Source organism: Kogia breviceps, chromosome 2 (genome assembly GCF_026419965.1).
Source record: "Kogia breviceps isolate mKogBre1 chromosome 2, mKogBre1 haplotype 1, whole genome shotgun sequence".
Lineage (NCBI taxonomy): Eukaryota > Metazoa > Chordata > Mammalia > Artiodactyla > Physeteridae > Kogia > Kogia breviceps.
This window is the reverse complement of record NC_081311.1, coordinates 89,219,438-89,241,229: the sequence shown is the minus strand read 5'-3', so window position 1 is coordinate 89,241,229 and position 21,792 is coordinate 89,219,438. Positions and strand designations below refer to the sequence as shown.

The window sequence follows — 21,792 nt, the reverse complement described above, 5'->3', positions numbered from 1 at the left end:
GTTCTGGTCAGGCACAGGTCTCTGCTTTGTCTGTGTCTGAGCACGCACACAGGCACGCCCGCATCTGTCTGTCCACACGGATACCACATCCCCTGCAGGCCTTCCGTGAAGCAGGCGTGTGCTGGCTTTTGGACACCCTCCCACACGCGCTGTGTTGATACTGGAAGGTGGCGGTCTGCCAGACTCTTGCTCTCGGGGCCTCTTCCAAGGTACTGGTGGTGCTGGCGGGGGCCTCCCAGTGTGTTCACATGGCGAGTTTTTACTAAATTTTCAACCGCAGTCGCTGAAGACTCTCTCTTTCTGGTCCAACTTTCTGCCGTGTCTTTCACTTCCTCTCACTCCAGGGGTTGTTGGTGTATTAGGATCCAGAAGAGGGGAAGCTGAGCTGTGCATATGCTCAGTTTGGGTTAAGTTGAATAGTTGCATGGGGATTGCCACCACGTCCACGTGGTTTTCACTGTTAGCCCTCGGGGGCTTCTAGGAATATTCCCACCATTCTCTGTATCTAGCATCTGGCACATGATGTGAGGATACAGGTCAGAGAGGGTACTGCGTGATGTGTCTTAATTCCTCCAGACCCCAGAATGTGAGTCTTGGAGGAGAGGCAGGTTACAGTGGAAGGGAGTCGGGAGGTAGTCTGTGGAACACTCATCCAATCATCAGGTGGGTGGACTTGTAAGGGTCATTTCCCACTGATATTCATTTGAAAAGAAGTTATCTCCTGTTAGAAATGTAATCAATAATGCAGTGTACAAGACTTTTACGTGCTTCTCTTAAAGAGGGGCTGCTGAATTTTGTATACTTCAGACGATGAAATCTGGACCTCTCTGTAAATGAATGAATGAGGCAGTGGGTGGAGTCAGGCAGTGGGTGGAGTCAGGAGGTGGGCAGAGTCAGGAGGTAGGCAGGGGAGGCAGACCAGGCCAGAGGGGCCAATAGCCCTATGCCATCAGGGGGCTGCTGGGGGTCTTGGGAGGAGATGACACTGGCCTCAAGGAGGTTGTTGGGAATGATGGGGAAGGAGGACTCCGTAGGCTCTGTGTTGGGGGCTGAGTTGCTAGGACTGGCCGATGGATTGCAGCCCATTGGTGAGAGAAAGAGGGATCAAGAGGAACACCTAGGATTTTGTCTTAAACTAATGAGTAGATCGTATCATTAAGAATAATAAGGAGGAGGAGAATATTTGAGTTCTGTTTAGATGATGCTGTGCATGAGGCATCTTCTGGACGTCCAGAGGAGACACCGAGAAGGAGCTGATGGTGTGGAGAAAAGAGAACCCTCCTACCCTGTCTGAGGAAATGTAAATTGGTGCAGCCACTATGGAGAACAGTGTGGAGGTTCCTTAAAAAACTAAGAGCTACCATGTGATCCAGCAATCCCACTCCTGGGCATATATCTGGAGAAAAACATGGTTTGAAAAGATACATGCACCCCAATGTTCATAGCAGCACTATTTACAATAGCCAAGACATGGAAACAACCTAAATGTCCATCAACAGATGAATGGATAAAGAAGATGTGGTGCATATACACAATGGAATATTACTCAGCCAAAAAAAGAATGAAATAATGTCATTTGCAGCAATATGGATGGACCTAGAGATTGTCACACTGTGTGAAGTAAGTCAGACAGAGAAAGACAAATATACATCACATATATGTGGAATCTAAAAAAATGATACAAATGAACTTATTTACAAAACAGAAACAGACTCACAGACATAGAAAACAAATTTATAGTTACTAAAGGGGAAAGGGGGTAAGGGATAAATTGGGAATCTGGGATCAACATATACACACTGCTGTATATAAAATAGATTACCAATAATTATGGACCTACTGTATAGCATGGGGAACTGTGTCCAATATCTTGTAATAACCTACAATGGAAAAGAATCTGAAAAAGAAAATATATGTATATTTGAATCACTTTACACCTGAAACCTTGAAGATCAACTCTACTTCAATAAAAAAGCTTTAAAAAAAGAAGGAGCCAATGGACATGCCTGGAAGGCATGGGAGGTCCAGTCTGAGTGGAGGAGGAGCGGGGAGGAAGGAACCTGGGGCCTTGGGGGGGAGCACTTGCTTTCAGCCCCTCCTTGGGGCTCCTGCTGAGAGTGAAGAGGCTTGGGGTCCACGTTCCTCGAGGGGAAACGCTCCACCGGACAGGAGGAGTGCCTGGAAGTGCGGGTATCCCACGGAGCCAGGCTCAAGGTCAGTTGAGTTGTTGGCCTGGGGACATTTCAGGGCTCTCCGCCTCAGAGACAAACGCTGAGTCCTCACCTTCAACAGCTGGTCAACCTGAAAAGAAAAGAGCAACCAGAGAATTTGTCTGAGGGTGTTTACATGAGGATTCGCTACACTGTGGTTGTGCCTGCACGAGTCAAAGAGTGGGGAAACTGAGGCCAGGACCAGCTCTCCTTGGAGTTCGGAGGCCTGGCCAAGAGGGGACCCATATGTCTCCATTTCTGGTCAAGTGCTCCAGACCTCCAGGGCTGTGAACAGGCTGTTAAAGAAACGCATTAAATAACCGCATTTCTCAAGCCGCCTGGGGTGATTAAAATGCATATTGTGATTAAAGCAGGCTTGATGTGAATTTCACAGCTCTTGCCACTTTCTCTTCCTGTCTTCCTTCCTTGTTAATCTTTTTTGCTTTCCAATTACACTGCATATGTTCTGCTGGGAGTGTGAGAATCCATCTTCCTTGGGAGAGCCTGCTAATTACCCTCTAGGGTGGGCCTGTGCTGCAGATTTTGCCAGAGCAGAAGAGGGGAAAGGACAAAATTGACCCCAGGCTTCACCAGGAAAAATATTGCTGTTGAGCGATTGGCAGAATCAAGCTTTAATTATTTATGATTGTGTTAATAATCATTTATTTTATGTTAGTGCAGGTGCACTGCTCTCTGTGAAAGACACAGATGTGATGACATTCTGGGTAAATGGAACTGGGTATTTGTGAAGATTAGGAGCCTGGCTGAGGGCGGGGAGGTCCTGACACCCGTTGCCTGTGTGCACACTTCCATCTCTCTTGAGATGCACTCAGGGCAGTGAACCTAACTGCCTGGACTGAGAGGCACCCTCACCAGAGCCAATGAACATGAACACGCAGTGTGTGATGGGCAGTGAGTAGGCAGGCCTGGGGATAGGAGAGGGGGAAAAGTCAGGCCTGGGGGGTACGGTCTGATCAGAGAGGGTGGGGAGGGGGTCTGTTGGAGTGGTGCTCACTGGTTCTTTCTCTCTTTATTCACACCCACCTGGAGGGGCCCAGAACCCTTCTAGGTGTTGGGGGTACAGCAGTGGACTAGACTGATACCACACCCATCTACATTTATATATTTATACAGACACTATAGTGATGAGTACTATGAATGAAAAAGAGAAATGAGTCAGAGTAAAAGGGATACAAACATGTGTGTATACAAACCAGGCAAGGCCCCTCTAATAGGTAAAATTTAGCAGCATCCAGAAGGAAGTTAGGCAGGCAGCCATGGAGATGCCTGGCAGAGAGCATTTAGCAGAGGGAACAGCAAGTGCAAAGGCCCTGGGGCAGGGGCAAGTTCAGCAAGATCTAGGCTGCAAGAAACTTATAGAGAGTAAGGGACCTGCAGCAGGAGGTAAAGGGGAACTGGGAGCAGATGAGAGCTGTGCCTGTTGGGGAGTTTTGCCCCCAGCTCCCTCAGGACCCCTGCTCATGCCTTGCCTCCTGACAAGGAGAGGGACGTCACACATATCAGTCGCCTTCTCTGTGTTCTTTATGTGTCTTGTAGGTCAGTATTACTACTTTCATTTTGCAGATGAGGAAGTAGAGGCCCATGAAGTTTCAATGAGCTGTTCTCCTAGCGGGGGTTGGGGGGGTGTGCTGGAGAGAGGTAACACCTGCACCCTTTATGCGCTGCCCACCAGCAGCTCTTGTTGCACACCTGGTCACACCTGTGTCTCTCTCCACGCTGCCCACCAGGACTCCTCACTGCACTTGGTTGAGGACTTGCTGCTCTGTGCTTGCAAAGCATCCAGGGGCTTGGCACGGGGGGACGACGTGTGCTGTGTGTCGCTGCTGGAAGAGAGCAGAAGATGCCTGTCCACCTCAGCCCTTCCACGCTGTTGGCTTAGGCCGTGGGTTCAAGGGCCAACGCTCAGGACTGGCTTAGCAGAATGAGGAGCCTCACCCCGGGCAGGCCCATTGGCCACAGCAGCAACCTTCTCTCGGAGCCCAGCTTTGCACTCTCCGTCGGGACCCCTTGTCGGTACCTCTGCCCCAAGGCTGCACAATCTCTAATTTTCAAAGTCCCAAGTCCTGTTTTTATTCCATTACATTTTGGAGAGTCACAGTTAATGGGGGCCTAACGTACAATGGTCTGTCCCATCCACAAGGATTGGGTGCCTCTGCTTAGCCTGGGGGATTATCGATCAAAGTGTCACCAGTGGCTCCATGCGAGGATGTGTTCTGGAGACAGGGGAGGCCCCCTGGAATGTCTAAAAATAGCACAGGGGGCAGGGCAATGGCTGGCTTTCAGCACAGAGTCCTCTCCAGAGCTTGGTGTGGACACCGTTCAGTGCTGGGGTCACAGGGCTGAGGACATCTCTTCAGATGGGGCACCCATTTCTCCTGGGCTTGTAGTTGCAAATGACTCTACTGGCAGTATTGCTATTATTTTTTAACTGAAAATAATTTAATGAAGGATCTGTTTACAGGGCTGCATGAAAAGAATTAATAAGAGTTGATAAGGCATCCAATGAACAGCAATGGTGACAAGCCATCACCTGAGGCCTCAAGCAGGAGTGGGGAGAGGGGGCCTGGGGCTGCGAAGGTATTATTATTATTATTGTAATTATTGTTTGCTACATTTAGTATTAGCATTTTAAAAATTGTGGTAAAGTATATATAACAAAGTTTAGCATGGTAACCATTTCTAAGTGTTCAGTAGTGTTAAGTACATTCCCATTGTTGTGCAAACATCACCACCATCCATCTCCAGAATGCTTTCATCTTGCAAAACTGAAACTCTGTATCCATGAAACACTAACTCCCCATTACCCTCCCCCAGCCCCTGGTACCACCATTCTACTTTCTGTCTCTATGAATCTGACTACTCTAGGTAACTCATATATAAGTGGAATCATGCTGTATTTGTCTTTTTTGTGACTGACTTATTTCACTCAGCTTAACATCCTCAAGGATCATCCAGGCTATAGCATGTGTCAGAATTTCCTTTTTCTTAAAGACTGAATAATATTCCATTGTATGTATATACCGCATTTTGTTTATCCATTCATCTGTTCATGGGCACGTGGGTTGCTTCCAGCCTTTGACTCTCGTGAATAAAGCTGCCAGGAACATGGGTGTACAAGTATCTCTTCAAGACCCTGCTTTCAATTCTTTTGGGTGTATACCCAGAAGTGGAGTTGCTGGCTCACATGGTAATTCTATTTTTCATATTTTGAGGAACGAACTGGTAGTATTATTTTTTTCCACCAAGTTTATTTTTATTTATTTCTTTATTTTAACATCTTTATTGGAGTAGAATTGCTTTACAATGGTGTGTTAGTTTCTGCTTTATAACAAAGTGAATCAGTTATACGTATACATATATCCCCATATCCGATCCCTCTTGCATCTCCCTCCCTCCCGCCCTCCCTATCCCACCCCTCTAGGTGGTCTCTCAGCTGTCAGCAAGCAGAAGCAGGTCTGGGTAGTTGGGCATGATTTCCCAGCTTGCAGCACATGTATCAGCACCCCACACCCCACTGGGAGACAGTTTACCATTTCTCCCAGCCCCCTGCTGCAAGCCACCCAAACCTTCACTAAGGGCCCCAATATTTCTACTCAACTTTCTTTACTACTGGTCTGAGAATCAGGTGACCTGGGTTCTGGTCCTGCTTCTCACTCCAACTGACCTTGTGAACTTTGAAAAATGACTAAACCTCTCTGAACCTTAGCTCACATTTATTAAAATGAAGTCACTCTCCACAAAATCTTCTAGGGCATGTTTCTGCCTCTTATTGGAAAAACAGAGAATAAATAGCTTCTATGAGACCATACAAACAATCAGCATTCAGATTTCAGAATTTCTGAATTTCCAGCTCTCATCTTCATATCTGTTCTCTGAACTTTGCTTCCTCACCCAGAATTGCACGGGCAAAGCTGATGAGTGAGTATCTGACTGGAGAACCATGGATTCCTTCCAGGTGGGGGGCCCAGTGCTGAAGAGGAATGGAGGAAAGCCCTGGCCACTTCGCTGTACTGAAGGGTTTGCTGGGATCCCCCCAGGGAACAGGCCACGGACATACTGGGATTCCTGAGCAGAGCCATGGAAAGTTGGACTTGACACTCGGTGGCGTGACAAGGGCCCTGGTGGGGGTCAGGAAACTTGGGGTCTGTTTTTGGCTAGACTGCTAATGCCCAGTCCCTCTTTGTGCCACATGCTTGGTCTCCCTGGATGTTCTTTTCTTTGATTGTAGGATGAGGGCTGGACTCCGTGATCCAGGTCCCTTTGAATAAACCATCCTATGGCTCCTTGTGTCGTCATGGGCGTGTTCTGTTATTATGGCTGTGTCAGTCAAAGTTCAGGCAGAAAAGCAGAAACGGAGTGTTCAAAGTATTTCAAATGGAGGGGATTTAACACGGGTATGGGAAAGTTGAAAACAAGAAAATGGTGTGATGAGGCAACTCAGAAAAGAATAAGTGCAGGGTTCAGCTGGTGTCCTTTAGGGCTAGGGGGGCCAGAGGAAGAGTGCAGGGGCAGCTGTGGGCCTGGAGAGGGGCTGGAACTGGCACTAAGACAACAGAGGGTGAAACACAGTCCGTGCTTGGCCCTCTGAAGGAAGCCTGGACTCCATTCAGAGAGGGGGTGTGGTGTCCTATGGCTGGTGCATGAGCTGCCAGCAGTGCTGCAGTGTAGTTGCCACTATAGATGCAGAGATGCCTACAGAAGCTGAGATGGGAAGAGGGTCTCTTTCCCCTTTGCTGGCCTTCCAGTTCCCTGCCACTGCCTCTCACTGGCAGGACTGAAGAAGTCCTCTGGGGAGGGAATCTGAGAAATGGGGTTGCAGACCTCCAGCTCAACATCACAGAACAGAGTACAGAGGGGTGGACTTGGGCCTGGGAGTCAGTAGAGTGCATGACATTGGCACAGTGACTGAGCTCTGTCTGTATTCTCCAGCAACTTCCTGTCCCCCCAGCCACCTTCCATCTCCTAACTGAGCTCCAGAGGCCATTTCAGAAGGTGAATGCAGCTGTTTTCTGATTTCTATTCCTGGGAACCCAGAAAATCGATGGATCACCCTCCAGCTCAGAATGACACATACGTATGGGTCTAGGACAGGATGCAGTGGGGCCTGTCCTGAGGTGGGGTGGCCAACCATTACAAGGCCAAGACCACAGAGTGCACGAGAAGTGGGCACATGCCTCAGCTCTCGTATCTCAAGATCTATTTGGGTTTTTGTTTCTGAATCAGGAAGGACACTGAGGGGCCAGGGCAAGGACACAGTTAAGTCCCTTGTAGTCAGGTTCGGTCTCTGGCCCCTATTTCTCTATCTCTCTGAGGATTCTTGGAAAGCAGCTGACCCAAGTTTCTTGCTGTGCTGAGCAAAAATGAGTCCCAGGGAGCTCTGGTCATTAGTGCAAGCACTGACGGGAGGTGGATACTGGGGGGTCGTGGCTACGTTTCGTCCTCCTGACTGGCAGCCCCAGAATTATCACAGTCTGCCTGGTGCTCCCAAGAAGGATTGGGAACGTGATGGGGTAGAGAGGACTCCCAAGGCCCCTTTCCTGGCTGAGCTCCCAGGGCTCCCTCAGTTTCATTCGTTCCAGGCAGATCCTCATGGCTTTCCTGCCCAGCATATCATCCCCCCACTTCTGACTTGGACCCTGATTCTGTTGGGGTGCAGGGTGAAGACTGAGATGAGGCCTTCCCTCAGATTACTCACCCAGGTGGAGGACGTAACCCGAGGATTATGTGCCGGGCAGGGCCTGGTGAGGCCAATGCCTGGGATAAAAGAATTCTTAGGCTGAAGACCATCGCTGCATTCGTGACTTGCAAAAATTTTAAGCCCAACCTATAGAAATATATTTTCATTACGACCCATTGCCTGCACATTATATATATGCACATGTGTGTACAAATTTGTATGTGGGTAATATGGAGACTTGTCTTTGAATTGTCTCTATCCAAGGTCCCTGGAAAACCTAGCCTGAGGCAAAGCCTTGGTACTAATGCTTTATTATAGGTGACGTAGAGAGTAAGGTAGGGAAGGAGGTGCGTTTCCAAGTTAGTGATGGCTGTCTGCAAACGTCAGGGGCTTTGGCCATGCAGGTGTCACCAGAAGGCTCTATGGAGCCACTGTAGCCTGGAAAAGTCTGTTGCAAGGAAGAGGGAAAGAACTTTGTTGACCGCTTCCATTTCCTGTCTCTCCTCAGTCAACAGTGGCCGCAGGAGATGCCAGCACTGGCCGTAGGAGATGCCAGCATTGCCTGCGTTTTCAGGCAGAACCTCTGTGGTCTAGTTGGCTTGGATAAGGGAGCTGCAGCTGCTGTATCCCCACCACAGCAGGTGTGTTGGGGGTTGTGTCCAGAGCCTGACCTTCCCTCCTGTGGGCATCTGAAAAAGCCAGTGTCATTAGGAAAAGAGGGACAGCAGAAGACACCAGGGTTCTCCACTGAGCAAGATGCAGGACTTGGTGGTTCAGTTGGGACTGAATACACCCGAAGAGGCACAGAAAGTGGGTCCACAACATATGGATTTATAAATCGGATAAATATATAATCTTGATACACACAAAATTTCACAAAACAATCTTTATCCTTACTACATTGAAATGCACTCATAATTTCTATTCTATTCACTTATAAAATCCCACTTGTTACCCACTATAACACTAAACTACCCCTTTAGAATAGAACTAGACATGATCTTGATCTTTGGCTCATGTCAGTGGTGGGGAAATGTTGCCAGAAGCAGCTAGACTGGGAGTTCCCCATGCATACTGTGTTTGGATTTTTAATTGAAATTTTGGAGATAAATGTACATTCAAATGCAGCTATAAGATATAATACAGCGAGATTCTTTGTACACTGTACCCCATCTTCCCAATGGCAACATTTTCCAAAACTATAGAACAATAACACAAGCAGGATATTGACACTGATAAAGTCCACCTGTCTAATTCAGTTTCCCCCAGTTTTATTTCTATTCATTTATGTGTACATATGTGTATTAAGCTTTACACGGTTTTATCATGGATGTAACTTCATGCATCCACTGCAATCAAGATACTGAATAGTTCCAATACCACAAGGATCCCTTGTGTTGCCTTTTTATAAGCACAGACGCACACACATACACCCCTTCCTAGTTCCCCTTCCTTTAACTGCGAATCTGCCCTCAGTTTATTAAATCTTTTCATGAGTTTATTTGCCATCTCTATATTCTCTTAATATCTGTTCATATCCGTTATGCATGTTCTAATTTTATTTTTTTACAGTCCAATTTTGGGAGTTCCTTGTATATTCTTAGACTGTAGTCCTTTCGTTAATATATGGTTTACAGTTTTTTTCTCCCATTCTGTAGTTAATCTTTTCATCCTCTTAACAGGGTCTTGATAGAGCAAGAGGTTTTTTTTAAATTTTGATAATGTACATTTTATCTTTTTTTCCCCTTTTATGGGTAGTGTCCTTCATGTTAAGCCTAAGAATTATTTGCCTAACCCTAGATCCCAAAGATTTTCTATTTTTTTCTGAAAAATTTTTAGTTTTGCATTTTACATTTAAGTGTATGATCTGTTTTGAGTAACTTTTTGTATATGGTTTGAGATTTAGGTTGAAGTTTTTTTTTTCTGTCTTTTTCTTTGTCCTCCTTCTCCTCTTTTTTTTTAACCTATGGATGTCCAATTGCTCGAGCATTATTTCTTGAAAAGGCTATCCTTCCTCCATTGAATTGGTATTGAACCTTTGTCAAAAATCAGTTGAGCATATTTGTGTGTGTCTATTTCGGCATCTTCTAATGTGATCCATTGGTTCGTGTGTCTGTCCCCTTGCTAGAACCACACTGGGTTGGTTTCTGTAACTATATATTAAGCCATAATATGTGGTATAGGGATTCCTCCCACTTTATTTTCTTCAAGGTTGTTTTAGCTCTTTTAGGGACTGTGCTTTCCGTACAAATTTTAGAATAAGCTAATCTATGTGTACAAGAATCCTTGATGGGATTTTGACAGGAATTACATTAAACTTACATATTGTTTTGTGGAGAACTGATGCCTCCACTGTGTTGTGTCTTCCCATCTACAAATGCTGTATGTTGCTTCATTTATTTAAAGCCTCTTTTATTTCTTTCATCAGCGTTGCATAATTTTCATCATACAGACCCTATACATGTTTTGTTAAATACATACTTAAGTACCTAATTTTCTTTGGAGTTATAAATAATATTGTTTAAAAATTTGATTTGTGCATTCCAGTGTTAGTACACAGGAATGTGACTGATTTTTGAGTGTTGATTTGTATCTTGTAACCTTCCTGAAATCTCTTATTACTTTTTGGATTATTACTTTTTTAGGATTTCTTGGGATAGATAATCATGTCATCTGCAAATAGAGACAGTTTTACTTCTTCCTTCCAAATCTGTATGTCTTATTTCTTTTTCTCTTTTCACTGCAGTGGCGAGAAATTCTAGCACTATGTTGAATAAAAGTGGTGAGAGAACATCCTTGCTTTGTAACAGATCTTAGGGGAAAAGGATTTAATATTTTGCCACTAAGTATGAGGTTAGCTGTAGGATCACTTTTGAATGTTCTTTATCACTTGAGGTGATTTCCCTCTATTACTAATTTGCTGAGAGTATTTTTTTAATGAATAGGTATTGGATTTTGTCAAATACTTTTTCTGCCTTAATCGATATAATCATATGATTTTTCTTCTTTAGCTTGTTGATAGGTAGAATATATTGATTAATTTTTGACTATTGAACAAGTGAAGCATTCCTGAAATAAATCCCACTTTGTCATGTTGTATAATTCTTCTAATACATTGATGAATTCAGTTTTCTTATATTGCATTAAGAATTTTGGACCTGAGTTTATGGGGGATATTGGTCTTTGGTATCCTTTTTCTTGGTACCGTCTTTGCCTGGTTTCAGTATCAGGGTATTACTGCCCTCATAAAGTGAGTTAGGAAGTCTTTCCTCCTCTTCAATTTTTAGAAGAGACTGTTAAAATTGTATTAATTGTTTACTTTTTTGGTAGAATTCTTCAGTAAAACCATCTGGACCTGGCGATTTCTTTTTCTGGAGATTTTAATCATAAGATCAATTATAAAATCAATGGTTAAAGGACTACTCAGATCATCCGTTTCACCTTGGTTGAGTTTTAATTTGTGGTTTTCAAGGAGGTGGATAATTTCTTCTATGTTGTAAAGTTGTGAACATGAAATTATTCACAGTATTTCCTTTTATTACCCATAATTGACTGTAAGATTTGCAGTGATAACCCATTTTACTCCTGTTACGGGTTATTTTTTGTCTTCTGTCTTTCCTATTGTTTTCAGTCAGGCTAGAGGTTTATAAAATACATCAGAACATTTTCTACATTACTTTAAATTTGTTAATGTTTGTTTTATGGCTTAAGTCATGGTCTTTCTTGGTGAATGTTCCATAAGCACTTGGAAAAAATGCATATTCTACTTTTCTTAGGTGTAGTGCTCTATGTCAATTGGATCCCTTTCCTTGATTGTGTTATTAAGATCTGCCATATCTTTGATGATTTCTGTCTAGTAGCTCTATCAGCTGTTGAAATTTGTTAAAGTCTCTAAATATAGTAATATATTTGCCTTTACTTCTAACCACTAATGTATTTTATGCTTTATAATTTGCTGAGGTTTAGGATTGTTATGTCTTTCTGGTGGACTGACCCTTTTAGCTTATATAAGGTCCTACCTTGTCTCTAGTAAATTGTTTTGCTTTGATTTTGGCTTTATCAGATTAATATAGCCACTCTTGCTCTGCTTTATTTTGATTAATGTTTACATGATATATTGTTTCCCATCCTTTTACTTTCAACCTACCTATGTCATTGATTTTAAGTGAGTTTCTTGTAAGAGGCATATAGCTGAGTCATGTTTATCATCCATTCTGCAGATCTTAGTGTTTTGATTATTGTGACTATATCTAAGTAAGCCATTTACATTTAAACTAATTATTAAGGTGCTTATGTCTGCAGTTTTATTATTTATTTTTTATTTGCTTCTTTTCTCATTACTGTTTCTCTTTTCTTGCCTTCCTGCAGGTTACTTGAAAAATTTTTTAGGACTACATCTTAATTTATTTATAGTGTTTTTGAGATATATATTTGTACAATTTTCTTAATGGTTGACTATTATAATATACACATGTGACTTATAATAGTCTACTGGTATCAACACTTTGCTACATCAAGGGAAGTCTGGAAACCTCACTTTCCTTTAGATCTGTTTTCCTTCCTCACTTAAATATCATATCTGTGGTGTCAGATGGTGTTATAATTTTTGTTTCAATCATCAAATATAACTTATAAAACTTAAAAGCCAACAAATGGTATATTATTTTTGCTCTTTCCATTGTTCCCTCTTCCTTCCTGATGATCCAAAATGTCTTCTTCTTTAATTTTCTTTCTGTTAAAAAAAAACTTCTTTTAGCTATTCTTTAAAGGTACATCTACTAGTGGCAAATTCCTTGTTTTCTTTCATCTGAGAATGTTTTTATTTCCCTTTTATTCTTGAAGGATAATTTCACCAGCTATAGAATTTGTGGTTGAGAGTTCTTTTCTTTCAGCATTTGAAAAATAGTGTGTCACCTCTTCATGGCCTCCATGGTTTCAGATGAGAAATCTGCTGTCATTCAAATTGGTGTTCTCCCATATATGTAACACATCATTTCTCTCTAACATCTTTCAAGATATTTCCTTTGTCTTTAGGTGAAATTATGATGTGTCTTGGCATAGATTTCTTTGTTTATAGCCTGTTTGTGGTTTCCTCAGTTTACTGGATCTCTGGGTTTGTGTTTTTCACCAAATTTAGCATGTTGTCAGCCATTACATTATTTCTTCAAATACTTTCAGGCCTTTCTCCTTTCTCCTTCTGCTACTCTGATGATACATTGTTGGGAATTTTGTTATTTTTCCAGAGGTCCCTGAGGCCCTGTTTTTTTTTCAGTCTAGGTTTACACTATAGTTCAGTTTGGATGAATTCTATTGATCTGTCTTCAAGTTCACTGACTCTAACCCCCATCATTTCTCTTCTACTGTTGAACCCATTCATTTATGTTACTGATTTTTTCAGTACTATAATCTCCCTTTGGTTCCATTTTATAACATCTATTTTTTTCCTTTTTTTTTCCTTTTTCTTCAAGAGAGTTTGTAATTGTATGTTGAGGCACTTTTACAATGATTGCTTTAAACTCCTTGGCCAATAATTCCAACATTTGATTCATTTTAGTATTGGTGTAACCTTATTCCCTTTTCTCATTCAAGTTGTGATTGTCTTGGTTTTTGGTATACAGGTGATTTTTTATTGCATCTTGGACATTTTTTCTATTTTTCAGGAGTGTGTTGGGTACTATTTAAATCTTATGCTTTTAACAGGCAGTCACCTGCTCAGGTTTAGCATGCAGGTTGTAGTTTCAATTTCTGTTTAATTTTCTGAACTTATGCAGAATTATTTTTGCCTGATGTGTTCACATGTTGTTGCTGGCTCTCCTGTGGCTTCCTGTTGGTGCTGCCTGAGGGGTGGAGTGATCTCTACAGGTTGGGCTCTGAGTTGGTGAGTGGGGTGGTGGGATCCTCCTGCCAGTGTTCTTGATGACCTCTGCCTCTGGGTGGGGGAGGAGAGTCTTAGGCCCAGAGGGACAAAGAGATTTCCTAGACCAGGCCACTTGCTGTAGCTTTCTTGGTGGCTCTGCCCACTCATCCACCTCAGCACCTCTCAGTGGAAAGGGGGATCCCAGGCCTAATGGCAAAGAAGAGTGTGTCCAGTGGCCCTTTGTTTCTGATGGGTATCTCACCTGATCCCCTTGCTAGAGTGTTGACTTGACTTATGTTGTTGGGGGTGACTCCTGTTTGATCCTGGTGAGTAATGAGCCTACCTGGGCTGCCCTCTATTGCTAGGTTAGGGGTCTGGGTTGCCTTCTTTCTTTGGGTGGGAGATTGTAAGACTTCCTGCTGCTGTTCCTTCATCCCTGAGGTCTCAAACCAGCTTACCTTCCTCTTCCACTTTCAGAGTTCTGCTTTGGTTGTGTCCTTTCTTGTTTCCGTGGTTTGTAGTTGTGATTAGTGGAGAGGGGCAGGGGAAAATGAGTCTATGAATAATCCTGTGTAGTATCTAGCCAATGAAACTTAAGATGACTCATGATGGGAGTGACTGAGGTTACATCTCTGCCTTTAGCCTCCACTGTTTCCTGCTCAGGACATGTTGTGTGATAGTGTGATGCCTGGGTCACTGACAGCTGTCTAGTAGCCATGAGGGGAAACATAACCAACCTAGATGATGAGGAATAAGAACATTGAAAAAGCCTGATTGCATAATTGAATTGCTGAGTTAACCTAAAATTCTTCTTAAATAAACAATAACTACTTTCAGGGTTTAATTCATTTTCAGTAGGGTTTTCTATTTCTTGTTGCCAAAAGCATCCTAAATAATACCGACTCATAACTAGTCTCTGGTCCACCTACCACCAGTCTCATGCTTCCAGCATTGTAATCCATCTGATGTAGCTACTCACCAGACATGTGCCGAGCCTGTTTCCTTCCTGTCTCCCCAGAACAGCTCTCAGTTACCTACAACATGGGATGAGTTATGACAAAGTGATTTCACATGCCTTAATATTTTATTTAGAAATTTTTCAGTGGCTCACAAGCCATACGTTTTAGAGTCTGGGAAGCCTGGAGACCATCTCCTCCCACACTATTGTTTTACAGATGAGGATCCAGGGTCCTTAGTGGGGACGTCATCAGTCCAAGGGCAATCAGCAATACCAAGTCAAGATAGGATGGGAACCCAGACCTCATCCATTTCAGGTAAAGGTTCTTCCTGCTATACCTCTTGTGCTCTGGGGCATGGGCCATCTGACCACACCACGGGCACACTGAAGTTTGCATCTGCGATGGGAACCTTTTTCACTCCCATTTTGCTTGAAATCAAAGTAGCAGCCAAGGGGATCCCTTCTGTACGTTACCCTGGCATTCTGCGGAATGTCAGATGCAAAGAATGGAAATGATTGTCCTGAATTTTACTACTAACTACTTTGCCAGGAAACCAATCCCAGGGCAAGAAGCAATTCTTGTCATCACCATTTCAGATTTCTGCTAGCTGAAGTCTCCTCATCAGCAAGAACCTCCTGCCAGGCAGAGGCAGCAAGGCCAGTGCATGAGACGTTAGTTGAAAGGGATGCCCTCACTTCCCTCCCTGGTTGGAGCAGTGGCCAGAGACTGAATGATTCTTTCTCGAGGAGACTTCTCTTCCAGGCCAACAGATCTCCAGGAAGCCGACCTGGTTCTTACAGCGCTGCTGAGAAAGCGAGCCTGGCCTGTGGAGGACCCCAAGCCGCTGAAGCTGGCCCAGCATCTCTTAGCTCTGGACTCTCATATAAGCCAGCCACTCTCAATTACACTGCTGAAATACAGGGATCTGAGGTGGGGTATGTGTGCCAGGGTTGGGGAAGTGCTTGGTGCTGAGAGAGAGGCTGCCCTGAAGAATGGAAACTTTGCTTCTTATGGGTCATCTAGCGATTAAATCCATTAAACCTGGCTGAACATCAAGATTACCTTGTGAGCTTCTTTAAGCAGATTTCCAGACCTATTCCAGGTCTCTAGAATCAGAACCTCTGGGTGTAGGAAGTAAGAGTCTGTATTTTTAGGCTCCCAGATGACCATTTTGTACCCACTTACCTAGGGTAAGTCCCCTTCTAGTGAAATAACATTGTCAATAGCCTCCCTGAGAGAGAACTGGCCAACATCCCCTGGAGTATCATTCAAGTCTGGGAACTCTCAGCTGCAGAGAACTCTCAGTGCACCTTGGGGTGATGCACTGAGGAGACAGGGGTACAGATCACAAGTGTTGGGTTTACTCCAACAAGGGACCATTCAGAGAAATTCCCACCCATTGGCTCATTCAACCTCTAGCATAACTTGGTGAATATGTTCTATCATCACCCCCTTCACAGGTGCAGGATTGAGGCAGAGGGAGGTAAGGCCATGCACTTAGGTAACTCAGGAAGGGATGGGACCTGGGGTCTGAACCCTCATGATATGACTCCCAGGGATGTTCCTTCCTGACTACAGGACAGCACTGTCCTCAGAAGGTGCTGAGCCACAGCCAACTGATTCTTGTAGCCTCGGCTCGAAGAGCCACGACTTCTCTTCTCCCCATCCCCCTGGAGGAGGAAGGGCACGATGGTGTTGTGTGAGTTGGAGCTGCTGCTCCCTGCCTGGCTCGCCTCTTTGCAGGGAGTTGCTGCACCCTGCCTGGCTTGCCTCTGTGCAGAAGCTGCTGCCCCCTACCTTAATGCCTGGAGGATGCCAGCACCCTGTGACTATAATACCTGTGGCTCTCATTGACCAAGATGTAGCCTCTTTATGCTTGGCTGGTATCACAGGGTCAGCAGATTCTTCAGAGAGAAGAGTTGAGGGGCTATGTGGGGCTGAGGCTGGGAGCCGAGGCTCGTGTGCTCCTGTGGCCCAGCATACAAGGATGGGGGGCGGCAAGGGGGCCTGGATGTCAGGCTGCAGGCTTGACTGCCACTGCCTGCTGGCTCCTCACACAGGGCCAGCCAGCTGTGCTGCCAGGGTCCTGGACCAGGGGAAGAGCTGGAATGTCAGGATGGGGTGTGGTCCTCCCAGGTTCCAACATGACTAGCAGGGAGAACTACTTTCCCCCTACTCCACCACCTTCCATCTGTCTCTGCCTCCATCTTCCCCTCCCCACCTCCCTTACTTCCTCTTCCTTACCTCCTGCCCCTGTCCCCTCCTCCTTTCCCTTTCCCCTCTTTCCCTCCCTCCTTTCCTCTCTGCTTCTCCCAACCATTTCTGGAAACGTTCTGCACATCTCTGTAGTGCCCTGCAGGAGCCCTCCTCTGGGGTTGAGAGACTTTGACAACTGTAACCAAACATGCGATGCCCACCAACAGGTACTAGAGGTGTTGAGAGAGGAGGAAGCCCTTGTCTGGGGAGGGCTGGATCCGGGAAGCCCTGTGGAAGGGGTGAGTCTGGGTTGGAATTGAAGGATAAGCCAAGGCACCTGGAGGCCAGGTTAGAAGATGGTGAGTGAGCATGTTCTGAGCATGACTGGGATAGTGGTTACAGTTAAGAGTAAGAAGGTGAAGGCCATGGGGGAAATCCAGGCTTCTGACCACGAACTTCACCTTGGGTGATGTGGGCATGTGGCGCTTAGCCTGTGTGTGGATGAGACCCAAGGGAGATCACCACCAGGCATGTGGATCTGCAGAGGGTGTAGGCGTGGTCATCAATGGGGACCATCAGGATCTGTGACTCAAGGGACAGGTGGTCTGTGACATAAGGAAGGAAGCAGAGGCAGGACAGAGGAAAGGACCCAACTGCAGTGATAACAAAGAGGTCTTGTGGAAAATATCCAGGACACACATGACATTGTCCTGGACTCGATGGGGACTCCATGAGGCCCAGCTGAGGTGTCCTGCCCTGGCTCCCCACCTCTCTGGGCAGTGGTGAGGAGACCCACACCCCCCTGACCCATCAGCCTCCTTGCAGTCAGCTCTCCTGCCTCCCAACCATCCCGATGGCTCAGCTCCTGCCTGTATTCTGTCCACCAACTGTCAGAGTTCCTGGAGACTTTTACATCCATCCAGAGGCCCTAAACCTGGCTTCTCAATCCCATGACTTCTTGCCCCATTGACCTGGCTTCACTGATCCACCATTTCTATAATGAAAATATATGACCGTAGTAATAAAAATTTTATATTCTAATTAATAATTGTTGGAGAAGTAGACTAGATAGAAGATAAGACCAGGCCAGATATATCTGTCTTTTGAATAAGATGTGTACTGCAGGAATTCTCACGTGTGAGTGAGAAGGTAGGGCCATCCATCTGATAAGACCAAAATAGGCAGCAGAGAAGTTTAGAGGAACTGCGGTGGACAAAGAGAATCGGGTGGGCTGGGAGCAGGTGGAAGAAATGGTAAAAGCCAAACTGAGACTGGAGTCATGAATTTAAGTTTCCACGTTAGCTTGGCAGCATGGGTGTTGAGGTGGAAAACACAGAGGGTGAGATGGACCGAGGAAATGGTTTAGTAAGGAAGGTGCATTAGGACAGGGTTACAAAGGGGCTGAGGACGCTGACCACGCATGAGGCTCCATTAAATAGGGAAGGAAGTGAAGTCAGAAGATTATAGACTGGGGAAAAATACAGATACACTTCTAGGCTAGTATCTCGGACTTGGTCTTTACCAATCACTGAAACTTTCTATAATTTTAATTTCAAAGTCCCTTGATCTAACCACTGGTTCTCTCCTTCAAATATCTTGCAACCCCAGTGAAACTTATAACCTTGTCCCTGTGCTTTTCCCTCCTGGCATTCTCTCTTCCTTCCCTCTTCTCACAGCCCTGGAGCTGGGGAGTGGGGAAGAGTAGAGGGGTAAGTTAAAACTCTAGAATACTCTCTTACCAAAATGCAGCAGCCTCTTTCTTCATTAAGCATCCCCCTGGATGCTGTAAATTTTGTTGTAGATTCCAGAGCTGTGAGAAAGTCAATTCTGGCTGTTTTTGCCAGCTTAATCATAGTGGAAGGATGGAATTTTGGAGTTCATTACTCTACAATTTTTGATGACATCACTCATGACTGATTTTCAACAAAGGTCTGAAAGCAATTCAAAGGAGGAAGGAGAGGCGTCCCACGGACTGATACTGAAGAGCAAGGCATCCAAAGGCCAGAAAATAAGTAAAACTCAACCTAAACCTCACACTTTATATAGAAGCAACTCAAAACCGATCATATACTTTAATGTAAAACTATAAAAGTTTTACAAGAGAACATAAGAGAAAATCTTTGGAATCCAGAGCAAGGAAAGAGTTCTTAGATTTGATACCAAGAGCATAGTCCGTAAAAGGAAAAACTGATAAAATTGGATCTCATTGAAATATAAAGTTTTGTTCTGGGAAAGACCCTGTTAAGAAGACAGAAAGATAAGCTACAAGATGAGAGAAAATATCTGTAAACCTCATGTTTGACAAAGGACTATTACCTAGAAAAGACGGAGAACTTTTAAAGCTCATTGGTTAAAAAACAAATAATACAATTTGAAAATGGACAAAAGATATGAATAGACCTTTCACCAAAGAAGATATACAGATGAAAAATAAGCATATGAAAGTATGTTCAGCAGCGTTAGCCATTAGGGAAAAGTAAATTCAAAGTGCTGATACAATATGGCTGCAAACCTATTAGAATGGCTACAATAAAAATTGTGACAGCACAGATGCCAGTGAGGATGTGAAGAAATTTGATCACTCATGTATTGCTGGTGAAAATGTAAAATGGTAAACCTTCCTGGAAAATAGTTTAGCAGTTCTTGTAATAACACACAGCTACCTCATGACCCAGCAATAGCACTTCTGGGCATTCATACTAGAGAAATAAAAATTCATATTGAGACAAAAACCCATTCATGAGTGTTCATAGTAGCTGTATTCATAATAGCTAAACGTTGGAAACAATCTGTATATCCTTAAATGGGTGAGTAGTTAACCTGTTGTACTTATATACCATGGGGGTGCTACTAAGAAATAAAAAGGAACAAACTCTTGATACGTGCAACAACTTGGGTGAATCTCATAGGAATTATGCTGAGTGTCAACCACGCTACACCCAGGTGTGGGGTCTTCCCTGACTATTCTGGTTCACTTTCCCTCTCCCCTTTATCATCTACAGGTATTACACCCAGTAAACTGTTTGCACTTCTAACTCGGTCTAGTGCCTGCTTCCTAGAGGACGCCAGCTGAACTAATCACTTCCGGTTGCTCCAAGGATGTACTTGTAGACCATCCATAAAATATCTAAAAGGCTGTAGGTTCATCCCCCAACTTCTCTGGCTTCTGAGTGCCTTTTTCCACCACCAGAAACTTTTCTGCTCCTGTGAACCTTCTGTTGGTCCCTAGAATTTAAGTTCCTTCCACTCAGGGCCCTTGTATTTGCCATTTCTTTCTCCTGGGAAGCTCTGCTTTTCTCCCAAGTAACTTTTGTTAACTTTTTGATATTATCTCAAACATTACTCCTCTGAGACCTCTTTCCTGTGCTCTCAGACCTGATCAGGCTCTCTTGCTTTTTTTTCCTACACTGGCCACTGCTTGTCTGTGTAATTGCTTGATGAGGGTCTGACTCACCCACTGCACCAAAAGTCAAGACATTGTCTTGGCTGTTTTACTGATTGCTGAATCCTCAGCACCTATTCCAGTGCTGGCACATGGTTGGAACTTGGTGATACAGAATGGATGGACAGACTGAGTTAACTGGAAGAGGACTGCACTGTTTTACTGACCTATATTTTCTTAGTTTCATGAATAACTTTGTGCAAATTCTTTTATTTAGGGAATTCAGGGGAACATGTAGGGCATGATAACTTTGCATTTTGTGTAAATACCTTTGTGCTTTACCTTTGGAAGTCTTGTCTGTGCTGTAAAATGCTGTCCCCTCAAAAATATTTGAAGTGCTTCTTCTATATTCCTTGGAGACCACTTACTGTAATATCTTAAGTCAGATGCTGATTTGCTAATCAAAGTTGTCCCATTTGCTCTAACGCATCATGAAATCAAAAGGGAAAAAAGGCCATTCTAGTCATCTGAGTTCTCACCCTTAACAAACAATCCTCATAAAATGTTAATTAAGTGATAAATCCAATGGACAATCTGTGAATGGCTGACTTGTATTTTTTAAGTTAATGAATATTTGTAGTTACCAATGCTACAGGGGTCATTATGGATTTCCTGGTGGAATGTTTCACTGCTGGGCCCATAAACCCCCCATCTCTGAGAGAGGTCATTGCTCAAGCTCTGTGAAAATAAACCCAGGGTGGCGTCTACATGAAATACTTTATTCTATGAGGCTCCCAGGAGTGAAAGTGTGTGGATGCTAATTAAAAACAAATAGCAAATACTACACACATATATACACAAGCTAATTATACTATTAGTGCTTATGCAAAATAGAAGTCTCATGCATTCCAACAAGTTCCAATCAACAACTGATGAATGTTCATTGAGTTCTTAGACTCCACCTTCATGCCCAGGGCAGTCATGATCACAGTCCCACGACCTCCCAAGCCCCTCCGTGGACCAGCACTGTGCTGGTGCTTGATCTCAGCTGCTCCTCAGAGCTTCCTCTTTGTCAGGAACTTCATCTGATAGACAGTGAGACAGAGGCTTTGGAAGGCTCCAGAACTTGGTCATAATTGCAGCACAGTTAAATAGAAGAGGTAGAAATCATACTCTGTTCTCTGGCACCACTGTCCAAACCTCTTCTAGAAGATGGACTCAGCCTATGTAAACTTTCCTTTTCAGGTCTTGCCATCCCAGGCTTTTGGCCTTGCCGATCTCTGCCTGAAGCACCACTTCCACATTATTCATTGCAGGAGCACCTGCCCTGTGCCGTCAGGAGACTAGTCAAAGGCAATCTCTGCTTGGAAGCACTTCCTCAGTCCCCAGGTAGCACAGGTGTCCCTTGACTCTGCACTCATAACAGGGCCTGCCTTCCCAGGTTGCACCAGAAGCCATCATCCCTCATCTCTGGACTCTCTGGGCCGAAG

General features: G+C 44.2%; 1 protein-coding gene across 3 annotated transcripts in view; it reads left to right on the top strand.

Annotated features, from left to right (window-relative positions):
- The window catches only part of LOC136793700 (uncharacterized), a 184,155-nt gene that overhangs the window by 99,262 nt on the left and 63,101 nt on the right, over positions 1 to 21,792 (top strand). The window contains exon 6 of one of the 3 annotated variants that reach the window (XM_067027491.1): positions 6,187 to 6,461. The exons of 1 other annotated variant lie outside the window; for it this stretch is intronic. In XM_067027491.1, coding sequence (XP_066883592.1) covers positions 6,187 to 6,245 — 59 coding nt within the window. In that variant the 3' untranslated portion in view covers positions 6,246 to 6,461. Of the gene's footprint in view, positions 1 to 6,126; positions 6,462 to 21,792 lie in introns of those variants that run through there. One more of the 3 variants, XM_067027493.1, reaches the window with a different exon arrangement.